Below are 24,525 nucleotides of genomic sequence, written 5' to 3'. Positions count from 1 at the left end.
TGTGGGATCCTCCCGGACCGGGGCACGAACCCGTGTCCCCTGCATCGGCAGGCGGACTCTCAACCACTGCGCCACCAGGGAAGCCCAAGATGAACATTTTGAGAGTGCAAAATTATAAAGATCCTTTCGAACAAAAGCCAGAAATTATTTAATATGGGACGAGGGTACATTTAAATATGTTTGAAATGATTTAGAGGTGGAGACTCCAAAAGTAAGAGTGACAGTGGCCTGAAGGCTTCAAGACAGCGTCAAACTCGAATACGAATCACCCTGGGGCCCTAGTCCCAGCCACCCTCACCGTCCTTTCTCCCTCACCCCCCAGCAGGTGGAGCCCAGACATCATTTTTTTTTTAAATTTATTTATTTAATTTATTTATTTTCGGCGGTGTTGGGTCTTCATTGTTGCGCGTGGGCTTTCTCTAGTTGCAGCGAGCGGGGGCTGCTCTTCATTGCGATGCGTGGGCTTCTCATTGCGGTGGCTTCTCTTGTTGTGGAACACGGGCTCTAGGCACACGGGCTTCAGTAGTTGTGGCAGGTGGACTCAGTCGTTGTGGCTCGTGGGCCCTAGAGCGCAGGCTCAGTAGTTGTGGCGCACGGGCTTAGTTGCTCCGCGGCATGTGGGATCTTCCTAGACCAGGGGTCGAACCCATGTCCCCTGTGTTGGCAGGTGTATTCTTAACCACCGCGCCACCAGGGAAGTCCTGCATCTTCATTTCTTAATAAGCCCTCAAGGTGGCGAGAGTTTGAAAACACTCAGTCGGGCATTGTCTGGTGCGTGATGCCACAAATCCATACTGAGGCAGCGGAGGGTTTAAGGACAGCCATGTGCCCAGCCCCTTCACAGAGGCTTTCGCCCTGCTCTGACCCACACTTGGCTCCTCTTTCTTGGTTTTTAGCGTGTTTATGTAGTGCTCGCTTTGCATCTTACCGTATCGTCACCATTGGACCAAAGCTCCTTGTCTCTAATTCCAGTATCTAACAAGTTTAGAAAACTGAAAGGGGTTTAATAACCTTGGCCAAAACTCATACAAAACCTCTCTGAGTAGATGTGAACTGTCTATTTTTGGTTTTTTTTGGATTTATCCGTCTGCTGTGACTGTTCATACATTCTACTGCAGAAATATTCATCTGTCTTGCGGCAGTTGGACAGAATGGAAAGTGACCTCATCAACTTGTGCTTTTGGAACTGCGAAGTTCCTCTAGTGTTGTGCTTCTCCCCCTGGGGTCTGTGTACCCCAGAGAGTGTGCAGGGCATGTAGGGAGTTACAGTGTACACATGCCTGATTGCCAGGACAGTCAAATTTATTTGATGACTTGAGGGGGAGAATGAAATACTAAAATATATATGGCAGGGTAAAATGCAAGTTTTCTGCCTTTGAATGACAAAACATGAGATTTCGTAGAAATTCTGGTACTGTGGTGAGGGTGGGGGAAACGTCTTCATCCTCCTCGGCTGGGATGCTGAAGCACTGCCTCACTCAGAATCCAGACAGTTGGCATGGCTGTGATGCCAACTGGCTGGACTTCGTTCGGGTTCTGTGCTTGTAAAGTTCCCTAGGACGACACAGGCTGGCAGAAACTGCTGAGACTATGACCGTGTCGAAGGAGGAATAACACTAGTGCATCAGTCAGACTGACTTGAATGAGAAAGGGGGATGCACCAAAGTGAAGGCCAGGAAGTTCAGTTGGGTCGTAAGGAGGCTAAACTTGGCAACGTAGCCAGATTCCTCAGGTTGATTTCCAAAGTTGTGTCTTCAGGCAGCCCATCTCCCTCTCGTTACTTTCTGTTTGTTTGTTTTGATTAAGCCCATGATTACAAATGTCGTTTCTCACCATGTTTTGTGCATTGTTGCTGTGTTCTGTTTTGGTTTTAGCAGGCAGCAAATAATGGCGGCAGTTATGGGGGATCCCGGACTCTCCAAATTGCAGTTTGCCCCCTTCAGCAGTGCCTTGGATGTTGGATTCTGGCATGAGTTGACCCAGAAGAAGCTGAATGAGTATCGGTTGGATGAAGCTCCCAAGGACATTAAGGGTTACTACTACAATGGTAGGCGATGGGGAACTCCATCTTCTGCCCTCTTCTGTTGCCTTCTCTGCCCAGTATAGGGTCAGCTTTCCTTCAGGAAGGGATGTCCTTGACGTTTATAATTAATACTATTCACTGGTTTCTATTTTACTTCCTGACTTTTGACCCAAGTTCACTTTCACTTCTGTTCTCCTATGGGGAAAAGAAAGGTAGAACCTAATTTATTAATCCAAAGAATTAATACCGATTACTTAGTATTGCTGGGGGATGGGATTGGAAATATTTTTCCCAATGAGTCTTTTTTTGTGTTCTTGGCAAATTCCTTGAATTCATGAAATCTGTCATCTTCTGCTATGTCCCTGTTTAGTTTGGATGGCCAGGTATTGGATGGGGCACTTTGGGCTCAACCAAAAGAGCAAAATTACTCACAAACGTTTTTGTTATAAATGCCACTATTACTGACTCGTAATTGACTATTTGATAATGCTTCTCTCCAGGTGATTCTGCTGGGCTGCCAGCTCGCTTAACATTGGAGTTCAGTGCTTTTGACATGTGAGTATTTTTTGCTCAAAATCTAAAATAAAGAACACTGTGTTTTGCAAGGAATGAGCATTCTTAACCTTCATCGTAGGTGGGCCACGTGGGGCGCTGCAGAAGCTTCCAGTGAGCAGGGCCAGCTTCTCATGATTCTCTTGTACCTCCCATGGCACAGAGACAAGTGCTAGAGGCTCAGGACTATCTGATTCATTTTTTCAGCAGATATTTATCGCAGCCTATTAGGTACATCAATGAATATTTATTAGGCTACTTTTGTATACAAGTCCCTGCGCAAGGCATTGTAGGGTTATACAAAGAAACATGACATATGCCCTCAAAGAGATTTTTTTGACTAATTGGGAGCTGTGGGGAGTTGCTGAAGAGAAGAGAGACATTTATTGACGTAATTATTGACTTATTTTCCATACGTAATCCTTTCAGACCTGCCAGGTGTGGTTCTTCTCTCTTTTACAGATGAGGAAACCATGGGCTCAAAGGTAAAATGACTTGCCCAAGGTTACACGTGGCTAAATTTAGGAAGCAAGGATAAGAGAGAAATAAACTGTATTTCTGAAGTTGCACTCTGGGTAGCCGGGGGCATTTCGCTGTCTTCTGTAGAAACTGAGAAGGCAGGAGGGAGATACAGTTTGGGCAGGAGGTAAGTTTGTTTTAGAACATGTTGAGTTTGAGGTGACAGCATCCAGTAGAAATGTCCAGGGAGCACTGGCATCCGGGAGGGAGGGTCATCCACGTAGAGGTCCTGAGACTGTAAGAGGGGAAGAGACTATAGCGTAAGAAGAGCGAAGGGCTGGAATAGTGAATGGACCTGATTGGGGTGGGCAAAAGGGGGACACAGAACTCACCAAAGAGATGGGACTTGTCAGAGAAGTAGAACCCGAGGAGGTGTGTTCAGGAAGGGAAGAGAGGGTCAACAGCATCAGAAGCAGAAGCCTCAGAGTTCAGTGCTAGGGTTGCTGGAATTGTTGATTGGGTTGTTTGAGAAAGTAAATTCTGTACAAAAGGGTGGAGCAGAAACCATGCTGAGAGGCTTTAGGATAACTGAGAGTTAAAGGGTTAAAGGCTTCAGGGAGCGGGGGCAGCTTTTTCCTGCTCCTGCTTGTGTCAGCTGTGTCAGGGTAGGGGGTCTGGGGAAAGTGAAGAGGTGTTCGCTAAGGACCGCCTGAACATGGCGGTAGTCAAAGGTTAGGGCATCTCAAATAAAGTCTTCCTAGAATTAGAAACTAAAAATCTCTTCAAAAGTCAATACATTTTATTCCTCTATCACAATCAAATTGTGAAGTTGAATTGTACAACGTGAATCGAAAGTGATGTTAGTCTTTATATCTTTAATATGTATGTGTTGATGTTTCTTGTTCCCTTCAGAGCTTTCTTGCTCCATAATAAATCCTTGTGATCGCTTCTGAAAACAAATTAAATCTTAGTTATCTCTCTCCTGTGTTGGCAAAGACTAACTTACTTTTGGAGCAATTACCAGATAATGAGGAAAATATATTCATTGTACAGCCTTGAATTATCTGGAGCTGGTAGAGGGGGAATAGCAGCAGTGTGGTCTCCTACATTAGTCTGGAGAGTCCAGCATTTATTGCAAGCTACCCTCGCTCCCGTCTATTCTGATACTAGACTGAAAGTTGTTATTTTTTGAGTTCCAATAATTTTATTCTTTGGCACAATTAATTATAGAAAAACGCACTTCACAGAAGTTAGGTTTGATCTTGTTTCAAAGTCCAAGCATCTTAAACTTTAGCAATCCAGAAATTTTAGTTGAAGGAGGTAAGAAAATCTGTGATCCTGCAGCTATGGCTTTCACACAAATTGCTCTATTTTCCTGGTCGTAATTTGTGATTTGGCTTTTGTATACTCGTGTGAGGCTCCGCGGTAGGCACTGGGGGAGATGAGCAAGAATAAGACATAGGAGCCCTGGATTGGAAGCTTGAAGGCCTGGTATCTGCAGCTGATTAACTGTGTTACCTGGAATAAGTCCTTTTCATTTTCTCAGCTTCAGTTTCCTCATCTGTAGCTCCCAGCTTCTAATATTCCTTCCAGTTTTAAGAGTTTGTGATTTTCTGGGTCCCCTTTTCTTAGGATGGTTGGTGCTGTGATTCGAATGTTTGTGTTCTTCAAAAATGCATATGTTGAAAAGCCAGTGCCCAGGGTTATTGTCTGAGGAAGTGGGGCTTTGGGAGGTGGTGAGGGCATGAGGGCAGGGCTCTCGTGAATGGGATTAGTGTCCTTCTAACAGAGGCCCCGGAGAGCTCGCTCTCCCCCTCCACCCTGCAAGGCCATAACTGGAAGCAGGCAGTCTGCAACAGGAAGAGGATCTTCACCAGAACCTGACTGTGCAGACCCCTTGATATTGGACTTTCAGCTTCCAGAACTGTGAGGGATAAACGTCTAATGTTTAGTAGCCACCCAGTCTGTGGTGTCGTGTTAACAGCCACTCAGGCAGACCAAGACAGGAAGTTTAATGAAGACACTTGGGGCTCCTCAGGAGAAACGAGGTTTTTGTATCCAAATTATTTTCATTATTATTGTTCTTTCTTTGCTTTTATTGCTGAACATCTGCATGGGTTTGTAGGGAACATCTTTCTGAACTTATTCATCCAATACCGAATGCTTCTGGTATGCAGGATGCGTAGGTGTTAGGAATAAAAAGGCTTAAGAAATGGGGAACTCGAGAGGAGCTCTGGATGGAGGTAGAAGACAGGTATTGTCATTACAGTGAATGCAGTGCTGGAATGAACGTGGAGAGCTAATAGTCATTTCAGAAATACTTATTGATTGCCTCCTCTGTGTCTTGATAGTAGACTGTGATGGGCCCTGGACATACGGAGAAGAATAAGATACAGTCGAAGAGCTAACAGTCCTAGTACTCTTTTATAGATGCCACGTGTACCTCAGCTTTGCGCAGGACTAGATAAATCTCTTTTCCTCTGAGACGCTGGAAGCCTGGTGGATCTCTGCCAGCACTTAGCAACACAGGATCCCGTTCTCTACATTGTTTTAAGTGAGTTATCCGTCAAGTAGTATTTTATCAGGCGCCAACCGTCTTGCACTGGAGGGTGCTGTCTTAGGGTAGGGCGTACTGATGAACCAGACCCCAACACGTAATGGCCCAAACACAGAGCGAGTCTCTTTCTTACCCCCTTGATAGTCCAGGGTGGGGGTCCAGTCTTCTTCCCCGTTATGGCTCCGTCGTCCTGGAGGGCTTGCCTTTGTGTGCTGTTGAAAACTGAATTGTCACCTTCTGGTAGCAATAGATAGAGGTGGAGGAGAACCAGAGTGAAAATCAGAAGAGACGCACCCACTCTCTTAAAGGCCCTCGCGGGGTGGGGCTGTGCATCACCCCCCTCAGATTCCATCAGGGAGAGCTCGAGGCCTCACCTTTCTCGCAGGGAAGACTGGGAGACATGGTGCTGAGCTACAAGCATCAGGGAATTATTTCTGTTGAAGGAAAGGAAAACAGATTTTGGTGGACAATCTCTATACAAATTTGAAGCTGGTTAAAAAAAAAAAAAAGTCCATTCCTTTGAGGAACATTTATCTATGTAGTCATAAGAAAGATTTTTCTTTTCTAAGCCTCAAGTTGGACTTAATAAGAGAACTAGAAGGCATAACGCCTGGCCTCAAAGAACTTAAGTAGTAGCTGAGGAAATAAGACTCAGATGTGAAATTGTCTGTGCAGGGCCCGGCCCCCTTATTCTCCGCTGTCTCGCTAGCACCTAACTCAGGTCTGACGTGTACTGGTTGCTCAGCTAGTTGCTAGAGTCAGTTGCACAAGCAGTCTGAGGCCCTGGCCGTCCAAACGGGATGTGGTGTGGTTGGTGGAAAGGCACCAATGGACTCTGTTACAAGATGTTATGGACAGAAACTCAGACGCTGTTACAGAAAGCAGTAAGTAATGCAGTCGTGCCCCCAGAGCGAGTGTGACTTAGGTTCCCAAAGCTCCCCACGGGCACGTGAAGCTGTGCACACGTAGCAAAGCTTTCTCCGGGTGTGAAAAGCGACCTCTGTGCTTCTTTTGGGGGAATCTATTCCATCCCGGCCACCCCCACTGCCTGTCTGTCCTGGAGGCTCTGGCCGCATGCCTGCCTTTGTCCAGGAGATTCCAGAACAGCCACGGTACTTTCCTGAGTTATCACTGTGAGACTGAGAGACATGAAGGCCAAATGTCCAGAGGGAACATCCCCAGGCAGGCCCAGGCTTCAGGCCTTTGTAGGATCCATTCTTTACCTGGTTGGTGTGTACATTTTTGAGAGTTCACTCTTGGCTTTAAGAGCTGGGGAAGATTTCTAATTCTGGTTTTTTAAAAGAGCTTTATTGAGATACACGTCACACACCATAAAATTAACCATTTTAAAATGTACAGTTCGGCACTTCTTCGTATATTCATGAGGTTGTGCAACCAGCACCACTGTCTTAATTCCAGAACATTTTCATCACCCCAAAGAGGAGCCCTGTACCCCCTAGCAGTCACTCTCCATTCCTCCCTTCTCCCTTTCCTCAGCGCTAGGCAGTCAGGAATCTACTTTCTGGCTTTATGGATTTGGCTGTTCTGGATATTTCGTAGAAATGGAATCATGGGAAACTAAACTCGTAAATATCCAGGATCAGGATTTGGACTAAATTCTGTAGTTTCCAAGTCTAGGGCTCTTTCCAGTCCTTATCTGCACCACCTCTTTGTAGAACGAGTGGAACTTGAACCTGGAGAAACTGCTAGAATGGCTTTCCCTCCCATTCTCACTTCTTAAATTCTTTCCCTTGGCCACCTCCCCTGGTGGAACTTTAGTCATGAAAAATGCTTCTCCTTTGAAACTCAGCTTGTCCTCAGTAATTAACTCGCACGAGGGCTGATGTCCTAGGAGTGTCGGCTTTGGCCTGGCATTCGCACACCCGGGACATCTGGACTCTAGGAGGGAGGGAACCCGATTCTATCAGAGCATCCTTCCCTCTGTTTCAGCAGTCATTTCATAAAGCCACGTCTGAATGTGGAAGGCCTAGTTTACCAACTGCTCTGCTTCCTTCTTCTTCCCTCTAGGCTTAATCTTGTCCCTTTGTGATTTCTTTTTCTCCTCAAGACTGTCCTTGATGTCCTTATCTTACCTGGATGAAGAATATTCTTCTATTGGAGTTGAGTGGTGACAGACAGCCTGTGATCCGCTGACTCATCAGCTCCCGAAGGAAGGCTCTGGCCTTTGGAAGTTACTTCTCTCCCAGGACCTAGCATTTGGTGGAACCTCCACACCTGTTGCACCCCTCCACACCTGTTCTAGGTTTATATCTCTCCTTGCAGCACTCCCCCCCACCCCGCAACCCAGTTTTACTGAGACTCCAAAGGAAGAAACGCCGGGTCTTTTAAACCTACAGCTGCATCAGTGTAATCAGTAAAAATGCATATCCTCTCTGCAGTAGTTGTGACCACAGCATTCAACGACTAACGAAGCCAGCACTGTTTTCGTTTAGCGTCTGTAACCTCTGAAACACAAGTTAATCATTTTAGAGATGAGACCAGGGTTTTCCACATCTGAGTTTGTGTTCAGAATCATCTCATCCTTCTCCTCCCCTGACCTGGATTACTCTGAGGCCTTCGGCGACAGTGCAGAATGTGACACACATGTGGCACAACGTGGCCACACAGGTGGCCCGGGTGCGGCGTGTCTCGTCGCATTGTCTGGCCCCGACGCCCACCGGGCCGTGCCCCGCAGCAGCTCCGTGCACAGCCTGTTGTGGCAGGAGGGGGCATGGGGCAGGCAGAGGGGGGAGGCGTGCCTCTGCTCTCAGGGAGCTGACGGTCCTCAGGGTGGGTGTGTGAATGTTGGTCTTGAAAACACTCTAAAATAAATTATGCTTGTTACCAGAGAAAGGGAGGACGGATGGCTTCCCGGAAGAGGAAGGTTTGCAGCAGGGCGTTGACACCTGGGAGTGCTTGAGTGGGGAGTGGGCAACACAGTACCTTAGAGTCAACCAGTTCTGATTTGAGACCCCAGCTCTGCCTGTTATGTGACCTTAAGCAAGTTACTTAAACCTGAAGTCAGAGAACAAACTCTTCTGAGAACTGAAACCTTGTATAGTTCTTGGCACAGTAGAAGCTCCATAAGTCATGTTTTCCTTTCAGGTGAGAGATGGGAAAGAATTTTTTAAAATGGGAAAAGAACTTATATTTGGGGGCAGTGGAAGAAGAGCATGCCAAGGGATTAGGGGAAGGGGAATGTAGAGGCTTTGTCGGGGGGTATAGTGTGCCTGTTAAGCAATGATATTCATCTTTTTCCAAAGAAATATGAAGCAGTGTTCTCTTTGCCCTGCAGAGTGCTGTCCTTGTCTCCCATTGCAGTCTGGTTTGTTTGCCAGTCCGTGGCTCTCTGAGTCCCAGCTGCGCCTGTTAACCAGGTCTCTCTGAATCCAGGAACGCTCCCACGCCAGCCCGCTGCTGCCCGGCGGTTGGAACGCTGTATAACACCAACACACTCGAGGCTTTCAAGGCTGCAGATAAGAAGCTACTTCTGGAACAAGCAGCAAACGAGGTTAGCTGGGAAACATGAGGTACCTGTCCTATTTTCCGTGGTCCCACAGGCATGATGCCTCTGATCACGAGGTGCGTGAGTCTGTCATAGAAGCTAGTGTACGGCCGGTATTCTGCGTAATCGTGGGCTTCTGCGTTGATGGGAAGGCCGGGGAGGAGGCAGCCAGGCTCTCGCCTGGGGATAGGCTGGAAGGTCAGGGCGGGGCAGGGTGTGAAAGCTCTGCTGCTGATCTCCAGTTAGCATTTTGCAGCAGCTTGACCTCTGTCTGTGAGAGAGTTCTGTTCCTGTGTCTGAATGCATTTGGGTTCTCTGTTCTTTGTGCCCCTTGAAGAGGCTTTCTAGTTCTAAGCACTGTAATGCTGTCATAGCTGATCATGTAGTCTCTCCAGTATCCTCAGGGCTGAATCTAAATGGCTCCATCTCATTTACAAGGCTCCCTGTGGCCTGGCCTCTGTGGCCCTGTGGCCTTTCTGTCCTGTCACTCTTGGCCTTGCTGTCTTGGACCCAGTCATAGCAAATCACTTAGAATTCCTTCCTTCACCACTTTTTGTTCTCTCCTCTCTCCTTGGGACATGATGTTCTCTCTGCCTGGAATGTCTTTCTTTTACTTCTTCACGTCTGAGTTAGTGTGAGGAATAAATGAGGGGCAGTTTATCCCAGCCCCTCGCACACCCACTTAGTCGATGGTCTTCACGTTAGTCTTAGAAAAGAGTCCGATTTATGTGAGGGTCGTGGTCAGAGAGGGAAGTCTCCTGCCTTTGGCCTGAGGAGGGACTCCTTCCCGTGCCTTGGGATGGGTGACCATGGTCGATTAACTTGGCCTGCGGCTCGACTGCTCCTGGGCTCCTGTTTTGGCTGCACATGTCAAAGGCCGACTCCACAGAGGTGGGTCAGGTCTTAGGCCATCATCGAAAAGAGCACGTTGCTCCCCACAGGAATCCTACCCCCCTCCCTCATCCGAGGCTCAGCCTCCCCCACCCCCAGCAGCTCCCGCCCCACCCTGGTTTTTCAGAAGCAGGGCCTGCTCTCCTGTGGTCCAGCTCCTCCAAGGTTATTGTTTCGATAGCAGGAGCTTCTCTTTCCTTGTTCCCCTCTTCCACTCACATGTGGGCAGTGGCTCTTACTGACACAACTGTTTGTCTTGCTTAGTGACACAAAGTTTAGCAACTAATCTTCGCTGCTACAACACCTTGCAGTCAGCAGCCGCTGACCAGGACCAGCTTCTGCTTCCAGTCACAGCCCTTGCTGAGTGTCCACACTCTTGACTTTTTTTCTTCTTCTTCTTCAGGGAAAGATAATCCCAAATACGACTTAAGAAATCCCTGTACATAGTTCAGATCGCTGCCTCCAGAGCGCCTCCCTGGCTCCTTTCCCTCCCGTGTCCTTAGCCGAGCCCAGGGCTCCTCCCAGGAACTGTCCGCCCTCCTGTGCGGGCACCTGCTGCCTAGTGGTGTACAGACATTGCCGCCTGGCTCTCTCACAGCCTGTTAGCTTCTAGAGGGTGGGGACTGCGTCTCCTATTTCTGTAGCCCCGAAGCGCTTGCTCTGTAGTTGAGAATAAGTAAATATTCGTCGAAGGAAGTAAGGAAGCCGTAAACAGGCCGGTTGCCTCCTCTGATGCCGAGCCCCACTGGGCGGAGGCTTCTGGGTTCTCTGACTTTCCTCAGTCTCTGCAGGGAGTGGGGCTGGGGGAGAGGCAGCGTGAAGGGGGCAGAGTGAGTGGTGACGCACGTCACTGCCCATGGTGAGTGGTGCTGGGCCTGCGGGCAGGAAGGGCTTGCTGCTGGGCAGCTCCACGTGTGTCTGGGAGGGAGGAGACCCTGGAACCTGCCTTGATGCTTTTCCTTCTTCTGGCAGATCTGGGAATCCATCAGATCGGGGGCTGCTCTTGACAACCCTGTCCTCCTCAGCAGGTTCCTCCTCTTGACATTTGCGGTAAGTCCATGGACTCGGCTGCGTCTAGACTGCTGACTGCCCTGGCCAAGCCCAGTGCGCCGGTGGGTCAGTCTGCTCTCTTCTCCCTGAAGCTTTTCCCTTGTGTTAGTCACGTCATGGCTGTTAAAGAAATGCCCTGTTAGTGGCCGGATGGTGCTGGCGCTTACCACTGATGCAAAATTAATTCATTCTTACTGATCGTACCGGTGGTTGTTGCCCGACTCTCATCATTTAGCACGTGACAAAGTCGGGTTCCAGAGCAACGGTTCATCATTGCGAATGTCTTTGTAAGTTCAGCGCCGCAGAGCTCCGTTGCTGAGTCCATCGACACGAGGAACGGATGACGACTCGGAGATCTTAGCCATCCCCAGGTGGCTTCTAGATGAGAGGGGATCACCCTACATAGCTTGTCCACACAACTGTGTTTTTTTAAGAAAGAAAAGTATTTTATGCAAGTGAGACATAATTAAAGTGAACCTTAAGGGCAGCCTTGAAGAGGAGAAAAAAATCACAGTAGGGTAACATCTGCTGCCTAGGGAAGCAGGGAGAGGATCTGGTCGTGGTGATGGGGAAAGTGAGAGGAAGGTAAGGGCTGATCGTAGGAGTACCAGCTACGTGCACACGTGCACACACCTGTGTGCGTGTGTATATACATATATATGCATACGTGTGTGTATCCGTATATCTACATATAAAACTAATTTATCCTTTATAATTATGTTGACAGTGTAATATTCTGCCAAGTGTATGTTCTTTAGACTCGGGTATGTCTAGGTTGTTTTCAGTCTTCACTATTATAAAAAAATGTTACAGTGAACAGTGTCGGCCACGCTGATTTTCTTTTCCTCTTTATTTCTTTATAATACACTCTTTGGGGTGGGCATGTAAACGTACTGATGTTGACACATGTTAAGTGCGTTGGCTGTTTCACCCCAGCTTCATCCGCTTCGGATATTAACCCTCTTCCCTACATTTTTCTTCTTTTTTTCGTTTGCCAAGTTATAGGTCTTGCCTTCTTCGTCCCCCACGAACTAGTCCTCCATTTCTTCCTCATGCTGCCTCTCCGATGTACCGCCCAAGGCAAGGAGAGAGAGACAGGGTCCAAACTGGAGGCGACACCCCGGGGGGCGATCTACAAGGAGCACATTTTCCAACAAGTTAAAATGCTTTCTGTGTGATAGTGGGGAGATAGAAAAAGGTTCACATTCTTCAGGGGATTACTAGGCCCAATTTGTCATGGATAATTTGTAAATTTGAGTAATTTTGTAAGGTCACTACTAGGATAAATATAAGCAGTGCTAGTTAATGACTTGCTTTTTTTACTTTAACATCAATACATTTTCTGTATCAAGAATTCTAGTTAGTATAATCTAATTGACAATTTGCATTGAACTGAGAAAATAGTATTAGCTCCCACTTAAAAAGTTTTAAGGCATTTCCCAGAGTCATTATGTGCATTGGCCCTGTTGCCCTTTCTACTGAGCATTCTTAGCCTGACTTTACATTGGCCCTGTTGCCCTTTCCACTGAGCATTCTTAGCCTGACTTTAAAAAAATTAAAAGTCTCTGTCTTAAAAAATCATCAGACACAAAGGGCTTTATGTTTAATGTAATCGAGATCCTTTGTATCCCCCCAAAATTCTAAGAAATTCAAGCCTTTTGACTTTTGAAGATGACTTGGTGAAGCTTCTTAGAAACTGTGAAGTCCTTCATCTTGAATTGTTTGACCTTTTACTAAAGATCAATTATGACAAATCATTTAAATACAAAGAAGAGAGAATAATCTCTGGAGGTGTTTTCTGCTTTCCTTTCTACTCTTTTTAGGCCTCAAAGGTACAGACACTTTATTAATTTCAGTTTTGCAGTTTGCTTTGCTGTTGTCAAAGGGAATTTGTTCTTAGTTGATCAGTTAGTGGGCAGAATTAAAGACTGTGGAAACTATAATTACTAGACTTTTTCATCTGGACACACGTTTATGTGTAAGTTTATATTTAAAAAGTCATCTAGTATGACTCCATTTACTGGAAAAGCCCAGAACAGGCAAATCCATAGAGACAGAAAACAGACTAGGAGTTTCCAGGGAACGAGAGTGAGGTGAATGCAGGGTTTCTGTGAATGGTATTTCTAACTAATAAACCAGTGGGGAGCTTCTGCTGTTGGGGTTTCTTTTTGGGGTGACGCATATGTTCTGAAATTGGTGGGGACAGTGATACAACCTTGTCACTGTAGTAGAAAACCACTCGTACGCTTTAACATGGCGACTTTCACGGTACCTGAATTATATCTCAATGAAAAGTCCTCAACCAGCCATCCCCTCTTTATTCTTAGCAAGATTCGAGAGGAAACATTAAGTGTCCAAATAAACTGCATAGTGGCCAGTGGTAACGGACTGGCGGGGAAGCTGTCAGATACCCACGTAACCATGGGGTCCTCACACGTGAGTGACTCAGGCCACACCTGGTGTAGGAATTCAGAGGCGAGAGCATTTGACCTGAGTGGGAATGGCATCTAGAACAGCCTCACAGGTCACTGCCCCTGCATCACCTCCCCTGGTCGGGGGGCAGCCACATACACCCCTGAAGCTGTGACCTCTTATATCATCGATGCTCCTTAGCTCGTAGAACCTCTTCTGTGACTCATACAGCTAATCATGTACTTACTTTACCTCTGCTCCCTGCAGAGACTGAGCTGCCCCAGGGCTGGACTGGGTTTTATTCATCTTCTTATTGGCAGAGTGTGTAACATTTTGCCTTGCACACAGCAAGTGCTTATCAGTCGTTGACTTGAATTTCACCAACATGGCATTTCTGAAGACGGCTTTATATTATCTCAGGCATATACAGGTTATGAATAGCACATTTTAATAACTTGAATAACATGCTTAGTTCATTCAGTTGTGAAAAGAGTGGTAACTGTTTGGAGGTCGTACCTCCACAGATGGCACACTATGTACGTGTGGAACCGTGGACAGGAGCCTAAGTATTGGAAGTAGAATTCTGCTTTCCTCTCTGCCACTTAGTATCTTTGTTTGGTTCAAGCTTTTTCACCCCTCTCTAAGCTTCAGTTTCCTGTCTATAAAATGGGACGATAACGGTTACCTCCCAGGGTGATTTTGTGTACTAAACAATGATGCGGACAATGTCAGTTACTTACTGAACACTTCCGGTTAGCAAGTGGCCGATAAAATATGTTATGTCTTCCATGATGTATTAGTGTGTGGTGTGTGGGAATATTTTGGATGAACACAGAGTTTCCATATCCTATCGTGAGTTCTGCTGGAGATGAGAATTTCTGACAGGCTGGTTGTATCTTGCGTGCATTAAATTTTTCTGCCTTATGTAGCTACTGGGAAGTTAAATTAATAGGTGCATTTCAGTTTAACCACTGGCGCTGTTCTGATATGTTATATTGCTTCTTCTAGGATCTAAAGAAGTACCACTTCTACTATTGGTTTTGCTCCCCCGCTCTCTGCCTTCCAGAGAGTATACCCCTCATTCGGGGGCCAGTGGGCTTGGATCAAAGGTTCTCACCGCCACAGGTATCAACAAATAAACCAAAATGCAGGTAAAACCGGGTTTCACGTGCATGAATAGTTTATCTAGCTCATGCTAAAGACACGCTGGCGCTTGTCTGGATGAAGAGGTGGTTCCCGTGGAATCCTCCAAAGCTGGTACTGGAAGCAGACTTGCTTGCACAGTGTCTGCATGCGCGTTTTGAAGAGTAGTGAGCAGCTCTCCTCCAGGTTCTCAGGAACATTTGTTGAAATGCTAAAAGCCAGCAGGGAGGAATTACAGAAACATTTTGAAAGACTGCAGGAATTTGCCAAAGTGTGGTCTCCGCTCGCAGCGTGGGGATCACGAGGCGATGTACTTTGGGGAGAGAGCCCTTGAAACCACGTGGAAGGCACCCTCCTTCCTTTGTGCCAAGTCGCAGGGCTTCTGCGTTAAGAACAGCACATGCAGAGCTAGTCGTTGCAGTTGAAGAAAGATAATAAGGTCCTTAGAGATGGTTCCCAGAAGGGCAGTGAAAATAAATCAGGTTGGTAGAACACAGACCCTCAACCCCCAGATTCTGATTGCTGTCGAGGCACAGATTGAGTGGCAGGCGACTTGAATTCATGAAGCGCGTCATTCGCTAAAACCCTGAATTCCGAAGCCAGGGAACAGCCCTTATTAATTAAAAATAATAATAAGCTCAGTTACTAAGACAAGTCAAAGGTTGTGGTTTTGTGGAATTAATTTTCTAAGGAGAAATGTAAGTGGGAGAAAAAGAGTATACCTGGGGATTGACTGGTGATGGGTTCGAGGTTTCTTTTAATGGGGACAAAAATGTTCTCAAGTTATTGGGGTGATGGTTGCAAATTCCTGTGAACATGCTAAAAACAACATCGAACTGTGCACTGTGAATGAGTCAGTTGTATTGTAAGTGAAGTAAGCATGTGTCAATAAAGCTGTTAAAAATTATAGAAAGGGTCAGGGAAAAATTCATCTGTGGTAGATTCATGCTTGGCTATCACAGGAGAGAGAATGTTCGGCTACCTCTCTAAACCTTTGTGGTGACATCTTAGGGAACCGGGAGCCATCATCCTGTTCCATACAATGTCCCTTTTTGCCCCTGTCTGAGACACTTCACCATGGACGTGGAAGGCATCATATAAAAGTGAGGTGGTATGATGTGGGGCGCTCTTACGTTTGTTTGCTACAAAAGTGTGGTCAGTCATTTACAGTCTTCTGGCTTGAAAGTAATATCTTTTATGTTAATTTTTAGCTCAGAACTAGATACGTAATTGTCTAGAGGATAACTCAGTGTTTCCTGTTTTCAGATTCAAGCCCTTGAACGAGCATATGATGATCTTTGTCAAACAGAAGGAGTCCCAGCAGTGCCTTACTTCTTAATCAAGTATGATGAGAACATGGTGCTGGTTTCCTTGCTTAAACACTACAGCGATTTCTTCCAAGGTCAGAGGACCAAGGTCAGAGAAACTTTGAGTATCATTTTATTATCCAGTAAGAAAATCTGCTGTTCATGTTATGATAGACCACTGCAAAATTTGTACTCGTTTGGGTTTCTTAAGCCCTACAAAGAACGTTTCAGAACATTTCTTTATCTTTACCCTCTTCTACCCCTGCAGTTCCCAAATCAGCTCCTCCGCCAGATTTTCTTAGCTCTGTGGCACCTCAGAGTAATTTTGGATTCCTCACTTCCTCTTAGTGGTAAAGTTATTTCAGTTTTTCTTCCTGATACATTTTGTATCTATATTTTCATTTATTGCCAGAGCTACCATGGTAGTTCAGGTCCTGGTCCTCTCACTCCTGGACAGTGAGAGTCTCTTGCTTCCCCATGGGAAGGATCTCCCTCAGGCCCCTAATGTTCCCCGTGTCATTCACGGATCAAGAGTTCACGGTGTCTTCCTTCTGCCTCCCAACCACCTTGCCTGCCTCATCTTCTACTGTTTTCCTCACAAACCATTGCTCCAGCTAAGATTCTCTGTTTTCCACCAGACATTCCCCCTAAGCAAATACACCTAGAACTTTTCCTGCATCTCTCTTTGTCCTCGTGTTGTTATCATCTTCCTGAAATAGGTCCTGCCTGTGGGGATTCTAAGAAACCCTCTCCCCTTGTTGAAACCCTGCCTCCATGGTGAGGCCTCCTCATGGTGTGGCAGGTGTGACCTGTCCCCTGTGAACTCACTGCCCTTGCCCCCTGACCCCCCCTTGCCTGCTCCACTCACTTGCTTGCATACACTGCCTTTTGTGCTGTTAGACTGTAAGCTCTCAGAGGGCAGGGACCAAGTCTGACGTATCCGTGTCAACGTAGTGGCCAGCCCTTGTCCCAGGCCCTGAATACAATTCTTTTGAATGAGGGAAAGAGTACTGTGTCTTTTAGGTGTGAGGAGATACGTAGTAAGGTGTCTTAGCCATATCGGACACTGAAAGTTAAAAATAAAAAAATTCATGGTGAGTATTACGCAGTTTTGAAATTAAGTGGGAGAATTTCAGTCGCTATGTAGATGTATCAGAGCTGAGAAGAGACAGGCCTCTCACTGGTGCCCTGACTCTTCCTTAGCCTGAACTTCAGATACCTTCTTTTAAATACACTTTTTTTCTCAAACACATTAGCATTTTGTTTTTCGGAGGGAGCCCTGTTTAAATTGATTACCGAGTACCGGAGTTTTATTTAAATTCTACCCCCCACCACCCCAGGCATGTTCGCTGAACTGTAGCTCAGTTAGTAGCTGCGAGACCAACCATGGATGATTTGAAGCCCAGTCGAGGGCGAGGCTGTGTTGTGATGGCAGGCGGGGCGAAACGGCCTGGGTGTCAAAGCAGCTGGATTTCATGTTGTGTGTGGTGAATACGGGGTCCTCCCCAGAGGGCAGCTCTACTGAAATAACAGTTTGCAGAGCACGTGACAGTTTAAAAGGGGCTTTCATGTACTGGATCATGTAATAACTTGGTGAAATAGGTATTCTCAGTAGCTGCATTTTCTGTTTGACAAAAATGAGACTCAGAGTCACACGGCCGAATCGTGTCATTCCAAAGCCCTTGCACTTTCTTCCATTCCATTCTCATGTCACTGGGGGAGAGGCGGTCCCTGCTTGACATTTGGAATCAAATAAGTCTGGCTTTGATACCCAGCGTTGCCACCTAGTAGCTCCGTGACCTTGGGGAATTTGCACACCCTTTCTTCACCCGGATCTACCTGTTCTGTGGTGCTAATCCTACCTCCTACACGGCTGCTGAAGGTGAAATGTGATGATGTGGATAAAATGCCCAGCATACAGCAGGTGCTTGCTTTCTTTCTTTCTCAGCAGCAGCCAGTTTTTAGAGACCGGACGGCTCTCTGGAGTCTCCTTTGAAGCGGTCTTGGCGAGTTTGCCAGGGCCCTGACCTGGAGGCCAGCCGCTGGCCAGGTCAAACAGAGATCCTTCGCTTGGCTGAGATCGATCTCAGGAAAGCCTGGCATGGCTCAGCGCATATACCGAGCACCTCCTATGAGCCAGAAATTATGAAATATGATTATTACCTGTTCTTGCCTTCTAGGGGAGATGAGACATTGACTTGTGGAAAGTTAACTAGAAACTCAAGTCACGGGAGAGAAGTGCCAACGAAATAATATGGGTGATACTTTTGGTTGTTTATCTGTGCATCTGTGCCCAGTCTTGTAGACAGGATCACCAGCAGCTGTGCAGATTGGTGGGCTCTTAGGAGTTTCATGGCCTCCTGGCACACCTCCCTTCTGTGGTCCTGAACGTCCCATCCTTTCCCCACACTGCTGCCCAAACGCATTTTCTAACACAGAAATCGCATTGTGTCCCTCTTCTGCCTAAAACCCTTCTGTGGTTCCTGTTGACTTCGAGATAAAGTTAGAAATGATTAGCATTCACTGCCTCTTCTGATGCTCCCCGAGATGCATCCTATGCTGTGGCTGCAACTGTGACCTCCAGACGCCCCTAGTCCCCCCATCTTCCCCCCATCCTCCCACCTTCAGTCACGCCTGTCCATTGTCCTTCCTGCACCTGGCTAATGCCTCACCCCACCCCCTTTTCGGTTCATCACCCCTGGGAAGCGCTGGCGGATTCCTCCTACTGTTTGATATCCCTCTTCTGTGTCCTGGTACAGTCTCTCGCCTGGCAGTGACTGGGCTCGCATGTAATCTTGGTTTGCTGCTTGTCTGCCTTGCCCGTATCACCGACCAGCCCATAAGCAGCGTTAGCACAGAGACCGTGTTATACCCCACAGCGCATCCTCTGCATTTAGCGTAATGCCGGACACTGAATGGGCACATGGTGTGTGCATGTAGAGAGGAGAGAGTGCCTTGTGGACAGGCAGAATCACTTGTGGACTTGAGCAGGGCAATGAAGAAATGATTTCTGTGAAACCTACGGATCACTTCACTTGAAGTCACTCCGGCCTTTATGGCATGGATCTTGTTCACTTGCTTTCACATAATTCCAGTTGCTCTCTCGTGTTCCTTGAGTCAGGAAGTTTCTTTGAAATTTTTTATCCTGTTCTTCCGCAAATAGGCATTGTTTTCAGTGTGAGCTCCTGCAGTTGTGCTCTGGCTTCATATTTTATTTCCTGCCTCCCCTTACCAGGACTTTGACTCCCGAGAAGCCACTGTTCCTCTGTGAGCCCTGGTGTCCTCACGGATAAGATGGGGAACTGTTGGAATCCCTCTAGGTTTCTCTCTTTTCAGTTTGTTTTCTCTTCTGGGGGAGTCTGGTGCCCACGACCCTAGTGACCACATTCTCCAGCCTGAATCTCCTCTGGACCCCGGACTGCGTTATCCAACCCCCTGCTGCCTTCTCCAGCTCCTCGAATTCACTGTCTCCAAGCTGAACTCATGATCTTCGCCCAAGTCTGGCCCTCTTCTGGGCATCGCTGTCTTGATGACACCGTCATCCATCCAGTCACGAGAGCCAGAAATCTGGGCAGCCTGCTGGACACCTCCCCGTCCTTTACCACCCCCGTGTCCCATAGATTTCGTGTCCGAAACGTCTGTCGGTCTGCCGCCTTGACGTTTCTTCTGCCACCACCCCAATCTCAGCTTCGTGGTCTTTCACCTGCTTTCCTGCAGCACCTCCTAACGGGGCTCCTGTGCTGCTCAGGCCTCCCCCCAGTCCGTCCCCTTATCACCCCAGGCAACCCTCTGAAAAGCAGATCTGATCATGTCACTCTCAGGATGAAGCATAGCGGTGCCTTCTCGCCCCTGCTCTAAGAACAGACACCTAATTCCTTCACGTGCCGTACAGGACTCTGCGTGGCCTGGCCCCTGTGTGGATCCAGACCCAAGTCCTTCTGTGCTCCCCTCAGAGGTGCTGGGTGCCCTCCTGCTGCAGGGCTTTTGCACGTGCCTTTTGCCCGGAACTCCTGTCTCCTTTCTCTTCTTCTGCCTCTTCTCTCCCCACCTCCACACCTCCCCTTTGCCCAGTGAAGTGTTCACTCTTTCTTCAGATTGAAACTTACTCATGATTCCTTGGGGAAGCCCTCCCTGACCTCTGTAAAGAGGTTTATGCTGCCCATAATGGGTTCTCAAAGTGCTGTGTGGCTCCTCTTTGTAATATTTAGCACAATTGTATTGTACGTTTTCTTGAGTGACCTTTGATCTTCTTCTCCCATGTCAGAGTAAGCTCCATGACGGCAGGTATCCTGTCTGATTTTTCACCGTTGCATCTACATCCCGTGGTATCATGTCTGGTGTGTAAATACAAAGGGGGACTGAGGGCGTGAGTGCATGGGTTGTGAGGACTGGAGCTCACATATGTGAACTACCTCGGTCAGTGCCCCTTACATGGGAGGCCTTCAGCAAGCGGTAGGTTACTCCTAACAGGGCTCATTATAAGTGTTCTCTTTCATGTGGTCTTCTGATTAAGGCTATGTTGCTTATAAAGGCTTTCCCAAATTGTCTATGCACCTAAAGTCAATATGTAGTATGAGTCGTAGACGTGCTTGGTGGTCTGACAGGAGACAGAGTATGGGGGAGGCGTGTGATCTGCTGTGGATGATTTAGAGCAGTAGTTCTTAATTTGAGGAAGGGATGGATGATGGTCAAATGTATAACCTCTGAGAATTTGGTGGAAGCAATCGATCCTTGCCCACCAAAAAATAAGCGTCTAATATCTAACGTCAGGGAATCCGTAGAACACTGAAACGCATTCCTGGATCTTCTTTGGGTCCCTGACTTAGAGAAACATGAAGGGAAGGACAGGAGTTAGCCTGCCCTGGTGGGGAGAGAAGGCTGTGGGATTGCTGTGATCTGGAGCTGGGTGGCCCATCTCTGTTCCCAGCCAGAGCTGGGTCCTTTGCATCTGGAGGTACTGCCTGTTCGGGTCCGGAGCCCCAGCTCGCTGGGAGGGAGTGGGTGCCTGTCCCTGAAGAGGGCGCACCGTCCACTCAGTCAGCAGCAGCTGCGGTTACCGCGTTCCGAGTTCTGACTGTGTGTCCAGCACAGAGCTGCTCACTCACACGTGATATCAGTAATCCTTCCAGCACCCTGCAGAGTGAGTAGTATAGTTCTCAGTTTATAGGTAAGGGGAATGGAAATGAGGCTGGGGGATGGCGGCCCCTTCACCTCTGAATTATCTTACCTCCTATAGTCAGAATGCTTCCCACAGTGGGAAAAAGAGCATCCACGTTTTTCTCAGTAGCTCACAGCGCGACATGACAGAGTGGGAGGGCCAGATGTTGGGTCCACCTGCGACCTGGTGGGCTGTGACCTCTGAATCTCAGTTTCCTCCCCCTCTTCCTCGTAGATGGTTGTGAGAATTAAGAGATGATGGATATAAACAGGCTTTGTTAGGTTTCACTCACATGTTATAATTGTTCTCATTGTATTTTCTTAGAATACATTTGTCAGCTTTCATTTTCAAAGGAAAATGATTTTCTGTGGACTGACCTCCATCTCCCGCTATTCTATATAGATGGAATTTTGAGGTCCTGAGTCATGCAGCCAACTTTGCCTTTACCAAAGAAAGGCACGCTTTCTTGCCTTTTTGGTTTTAACAGAAACCTGGAGAAATTTAGGCATGGCCTGCCTGCAGGAGAAGCCCTTCCAGAAATTTTCAGAAGGCCCCGGGGCATCCGGGAAGGTTTGACCAGTTCACTCATGATGCTTTCTTTAAAGTAGAGCTGAGTAGCAAGTGCATCTTTGGTTGGTTTCTTCTCGTTTCTTGGATGACTTAACGGTTGTTAAAGGTGATCGCTAGGAGATCGCTTAATGTCAAACTCATTTGACTGTTACTTGTAGTTAAAAATACCTGTTACATTATGATTCAATAATCATATTTATGTGTGTCTTTAGATGTATATACACACGCATAGAAAACTGAAGCAAAACTTTCACAAAATAATACTTTGCTAGGGGCTTTGCGCTCTGTTTTCTATGCTGTTCTATATTTTGAAAAATGCTAGTTGAGACCCAGTGAGTGATTTAGGACTCACGAATAGCTCATCACGTAGAGTTTGGACAGTGCTGTGTGCCCACTTCGAGAATACTGGCAAGTAAATGAGCTGCACTTGGTGTGGTTCCATTCATTATTTTTTTTATTTTTATTTTTTTTGTGTGCTAGGCGGGCCTCTCACTGTTGCGGCCTCTCCCGTTGCGGAGCACAGGCTCCGGACGCACAGGCCCAGCGGCCACGGCTCACGGGCCCAGCCGCTCTGCGGCACGTGGGATCCTCCCGGACCGGGGCACGAACCCGCGTCCCCCGCATCGGCAGGCGGACTCTCAACCACTGCGCCACCAGGGAAGCCCCCATTCATTATTTTTATGTCCAGCTGTATCTTTGTTTTTAAAATCTCACAAAGCTCTTCAATTAAGTTTTTGGAATTTTTTTTTTTTTTTTTTTTTTTTTTTTTTTGTGGTATGCGGGCCTTCCTCTGCTGTGGCCTCTCCCGTCGCGGAGCACAGGCTCCGGACGCGCAGGCCCAGCGGCCACGGCCCACGGGCCAAGCCGCTCCGCGGCACGCGGGATCCTCCCATACCGGGGCGCGAACCCGGCTCCCCTGCATCGGCAGGCGGACGCGCAACCACTGCGCCACCAGGGAAGCCCCTTGGAATTTTTTTTAAGTAAACATTTTGTGTATTTCCTTCTAATCTTATGTGCATTTTTCTAAAGGCTAAAATTCTACTATATTCTGTTTTATTTTAGTATTTTAGCATAATATGAAAGTCTACATTAACATCCTTTTTTTTTTTTTTTTTTTTTTTGGCGGTACTTGGGCCTCTCACTGCTGTGGCCTCTTCCATTGCGGAGCACAGGCTCCGGACGCGCAGGCTCAGCGGCCACGGCTCACGGGCCCAGCCGCTCCGCAGCATGTGGGATCCTCTCGGACCGGGGCACGAACCCGTGTCCCCTGCATCGGCAGGCGGACTCTCAACCACTGCGCCACCAGGGAAGCCCTAACATCCTTTTTAATAAATTTGTATGATAATGTATTTACCAAGTTTTTGACATTTAGGTTTCTCATAATTCTTCACTTTTAGGAGCTTCTTTGTGCATGAAATCCCATATTCCCCTCCCCTTCTATTTTGAATTATTTATTTCTTTAGGAAAAATTTCTAGTTGTGGAATTACTGGGTTAAGAGTTTGAACATTTTAAGGTTTGTAATCGGTCGTGTGCTGGTAAATGTTTGACAGCGGGCTCTTGGCGATGGGGGTACCCTGATTTTGTAGTGTCTGCTTACTTCCGTGGTCTCAGCTCTCCCACCGTGGCCCGTTTCGGGCTCCCAGTGTGAAGTCACAGGCTGCGGAGCTGGGGAGAGATTGGACCAGTCGGCTCTCCCAAGCCTTGGGGCCCCTCCGGCTCCGCTGCTTGCAGTAACTGTGGCCACAAGCCGCCGACTTTTTCTCCGGCTGCATTGAACGTTCTGTACATTGCCACACATTTGGTTGGCTGAAAATGGGCCTTGTTTAAGTTCTGCTTTCCCTCAAAGAAATGACTCCACTATGGGTCACGGGGCCACCGCACCGTTGCAGCAGTTCTGGCGGTTACGCTGAAACAGCCCCTGTCACTATCCCGTTGCCAATCCTCAAGGAAAGCTTGCTTGATTGAGTTTTACTTCTTTCTTCAGAGCAATTATTATTATTTTTTTAAAGAAGATGTTGGGGGTAGGAGTTTATTAATTAATTTATTTATTTTGGCTGTGTTGGGTCTTCGTTTCTGTGCGAGGGCTTTCTCTAGTTGCGGCGAGCGGCGGCCACTCTTCATCGCGGTGCGCGGGCCTCTCACTGTCGTGGCCTCTCTTGTTGCGGAGCACAGGCTCCAGACGCGCAGGCTCAGTAGTTGTGGCTCACGGGCCCAGTTGCTCCGCGGCATGTGGGATCCTCCCAGACCAGGGCTCGAACCCGTGTCACCTGCATTAGCAGGCAGACTCTCAACCACTGTGCCACCAGGGAAACCCCAGAGCAATTATTGAAGATTAAATGTTTGGGAAATGTTTTGTAATTTTGACAACATTAGCCTTTAATTCTAAGGCTGTAAAATCTTTGGACAAGAGCAATAAATAGCAAAGGAGCAATAATTGGTCTGCTGTTAGCGGGGCTCTTTCTTCTCTTAGTGATCTCAGCATCTTTGCAGCCATCTGTGACATTGCCGTGCATTAGATATCTGAATTTTTTCCCTATACTTTTAAGACACATAATCTCCCTTGTGCATTTCCCGTTATATTTAGTGTTTGGGTAATAGACAGCCATTTGTCAAATAAGCATGTTTCTTGGCATCAATGTGGAAATTTCTCCACACACTCAAGTTGACAATTTTGCCCTCTTTTCTTTCTCACTTTGTACTTTTTCAGCAAATTGCTGGGTGGATTGTAGCCAGATCATTACTGAACAACTTCAATGAATTGTATGCCCTCAGCCAAGGAGAAAAGAGTGTTTATTTCATAAACCTTTTAAACAAAGGGTTTTTTTGCAATGACATTTTGTTTCTTTCTGCTGATGTATTGTAAAAGGAAGAGATTTGCCCAAGTTCACACAATGAAT

The 24,525-nt window shown here is 47.2% G+C and overlaps 1 protein-coding gene across 1 annotated transcript in view; it reads left to right on the top strand.

Moving 5' to 3' along the window:
• The window catches only part of ATG7 (autophagy related 7), a 253,122-nt gene that overhangs the window by 1,120 nt on the left and 227,477 nt on the right, over positions 1-24,525 (top strand). The window contains exons 2-7 of the mRNA XM_028478750.2: positions 1,875-2,047; positions 2,524-2,578; positions 8,985-9,102; positions 10,960-11,037; positions 14,458-14,574; positions 15,859-16,008. Coding sequence (XP_028334551.1) covers positions 1,875-2,047; positions 2,524-2,578; positions 8,985-9,102; positions 10,960-11,037; positions 14,458-14,574; positions 15,859-16,008 — 691 coding nt within the window. The remainder of the gene's footprint in view (positions 1-1,874; positions 2,048-2,523; positions 2,579-8,984; positions 9,103-10,959; positions 11,038-14,457; positions 14,575-15,858; positions 16,009-24,525) is intronic.

Source organism: Physeter macrocephalus, chromosome 18 (assembly GCF_002837175.3).
Source record: "Physeter macrocephalus isolate SW-GA chromosome 18, ASM283717v5, whole genome shotgun sequence".
NCBI lineage: Eukaryota > Metazoa > Chordata > Mammalia > Artiodactyla > Physeteridae > Physeter > Physeter macrocephalus.
This window is presented reverse-complemented; position numbering and strand designations above follow the sequence as displayed.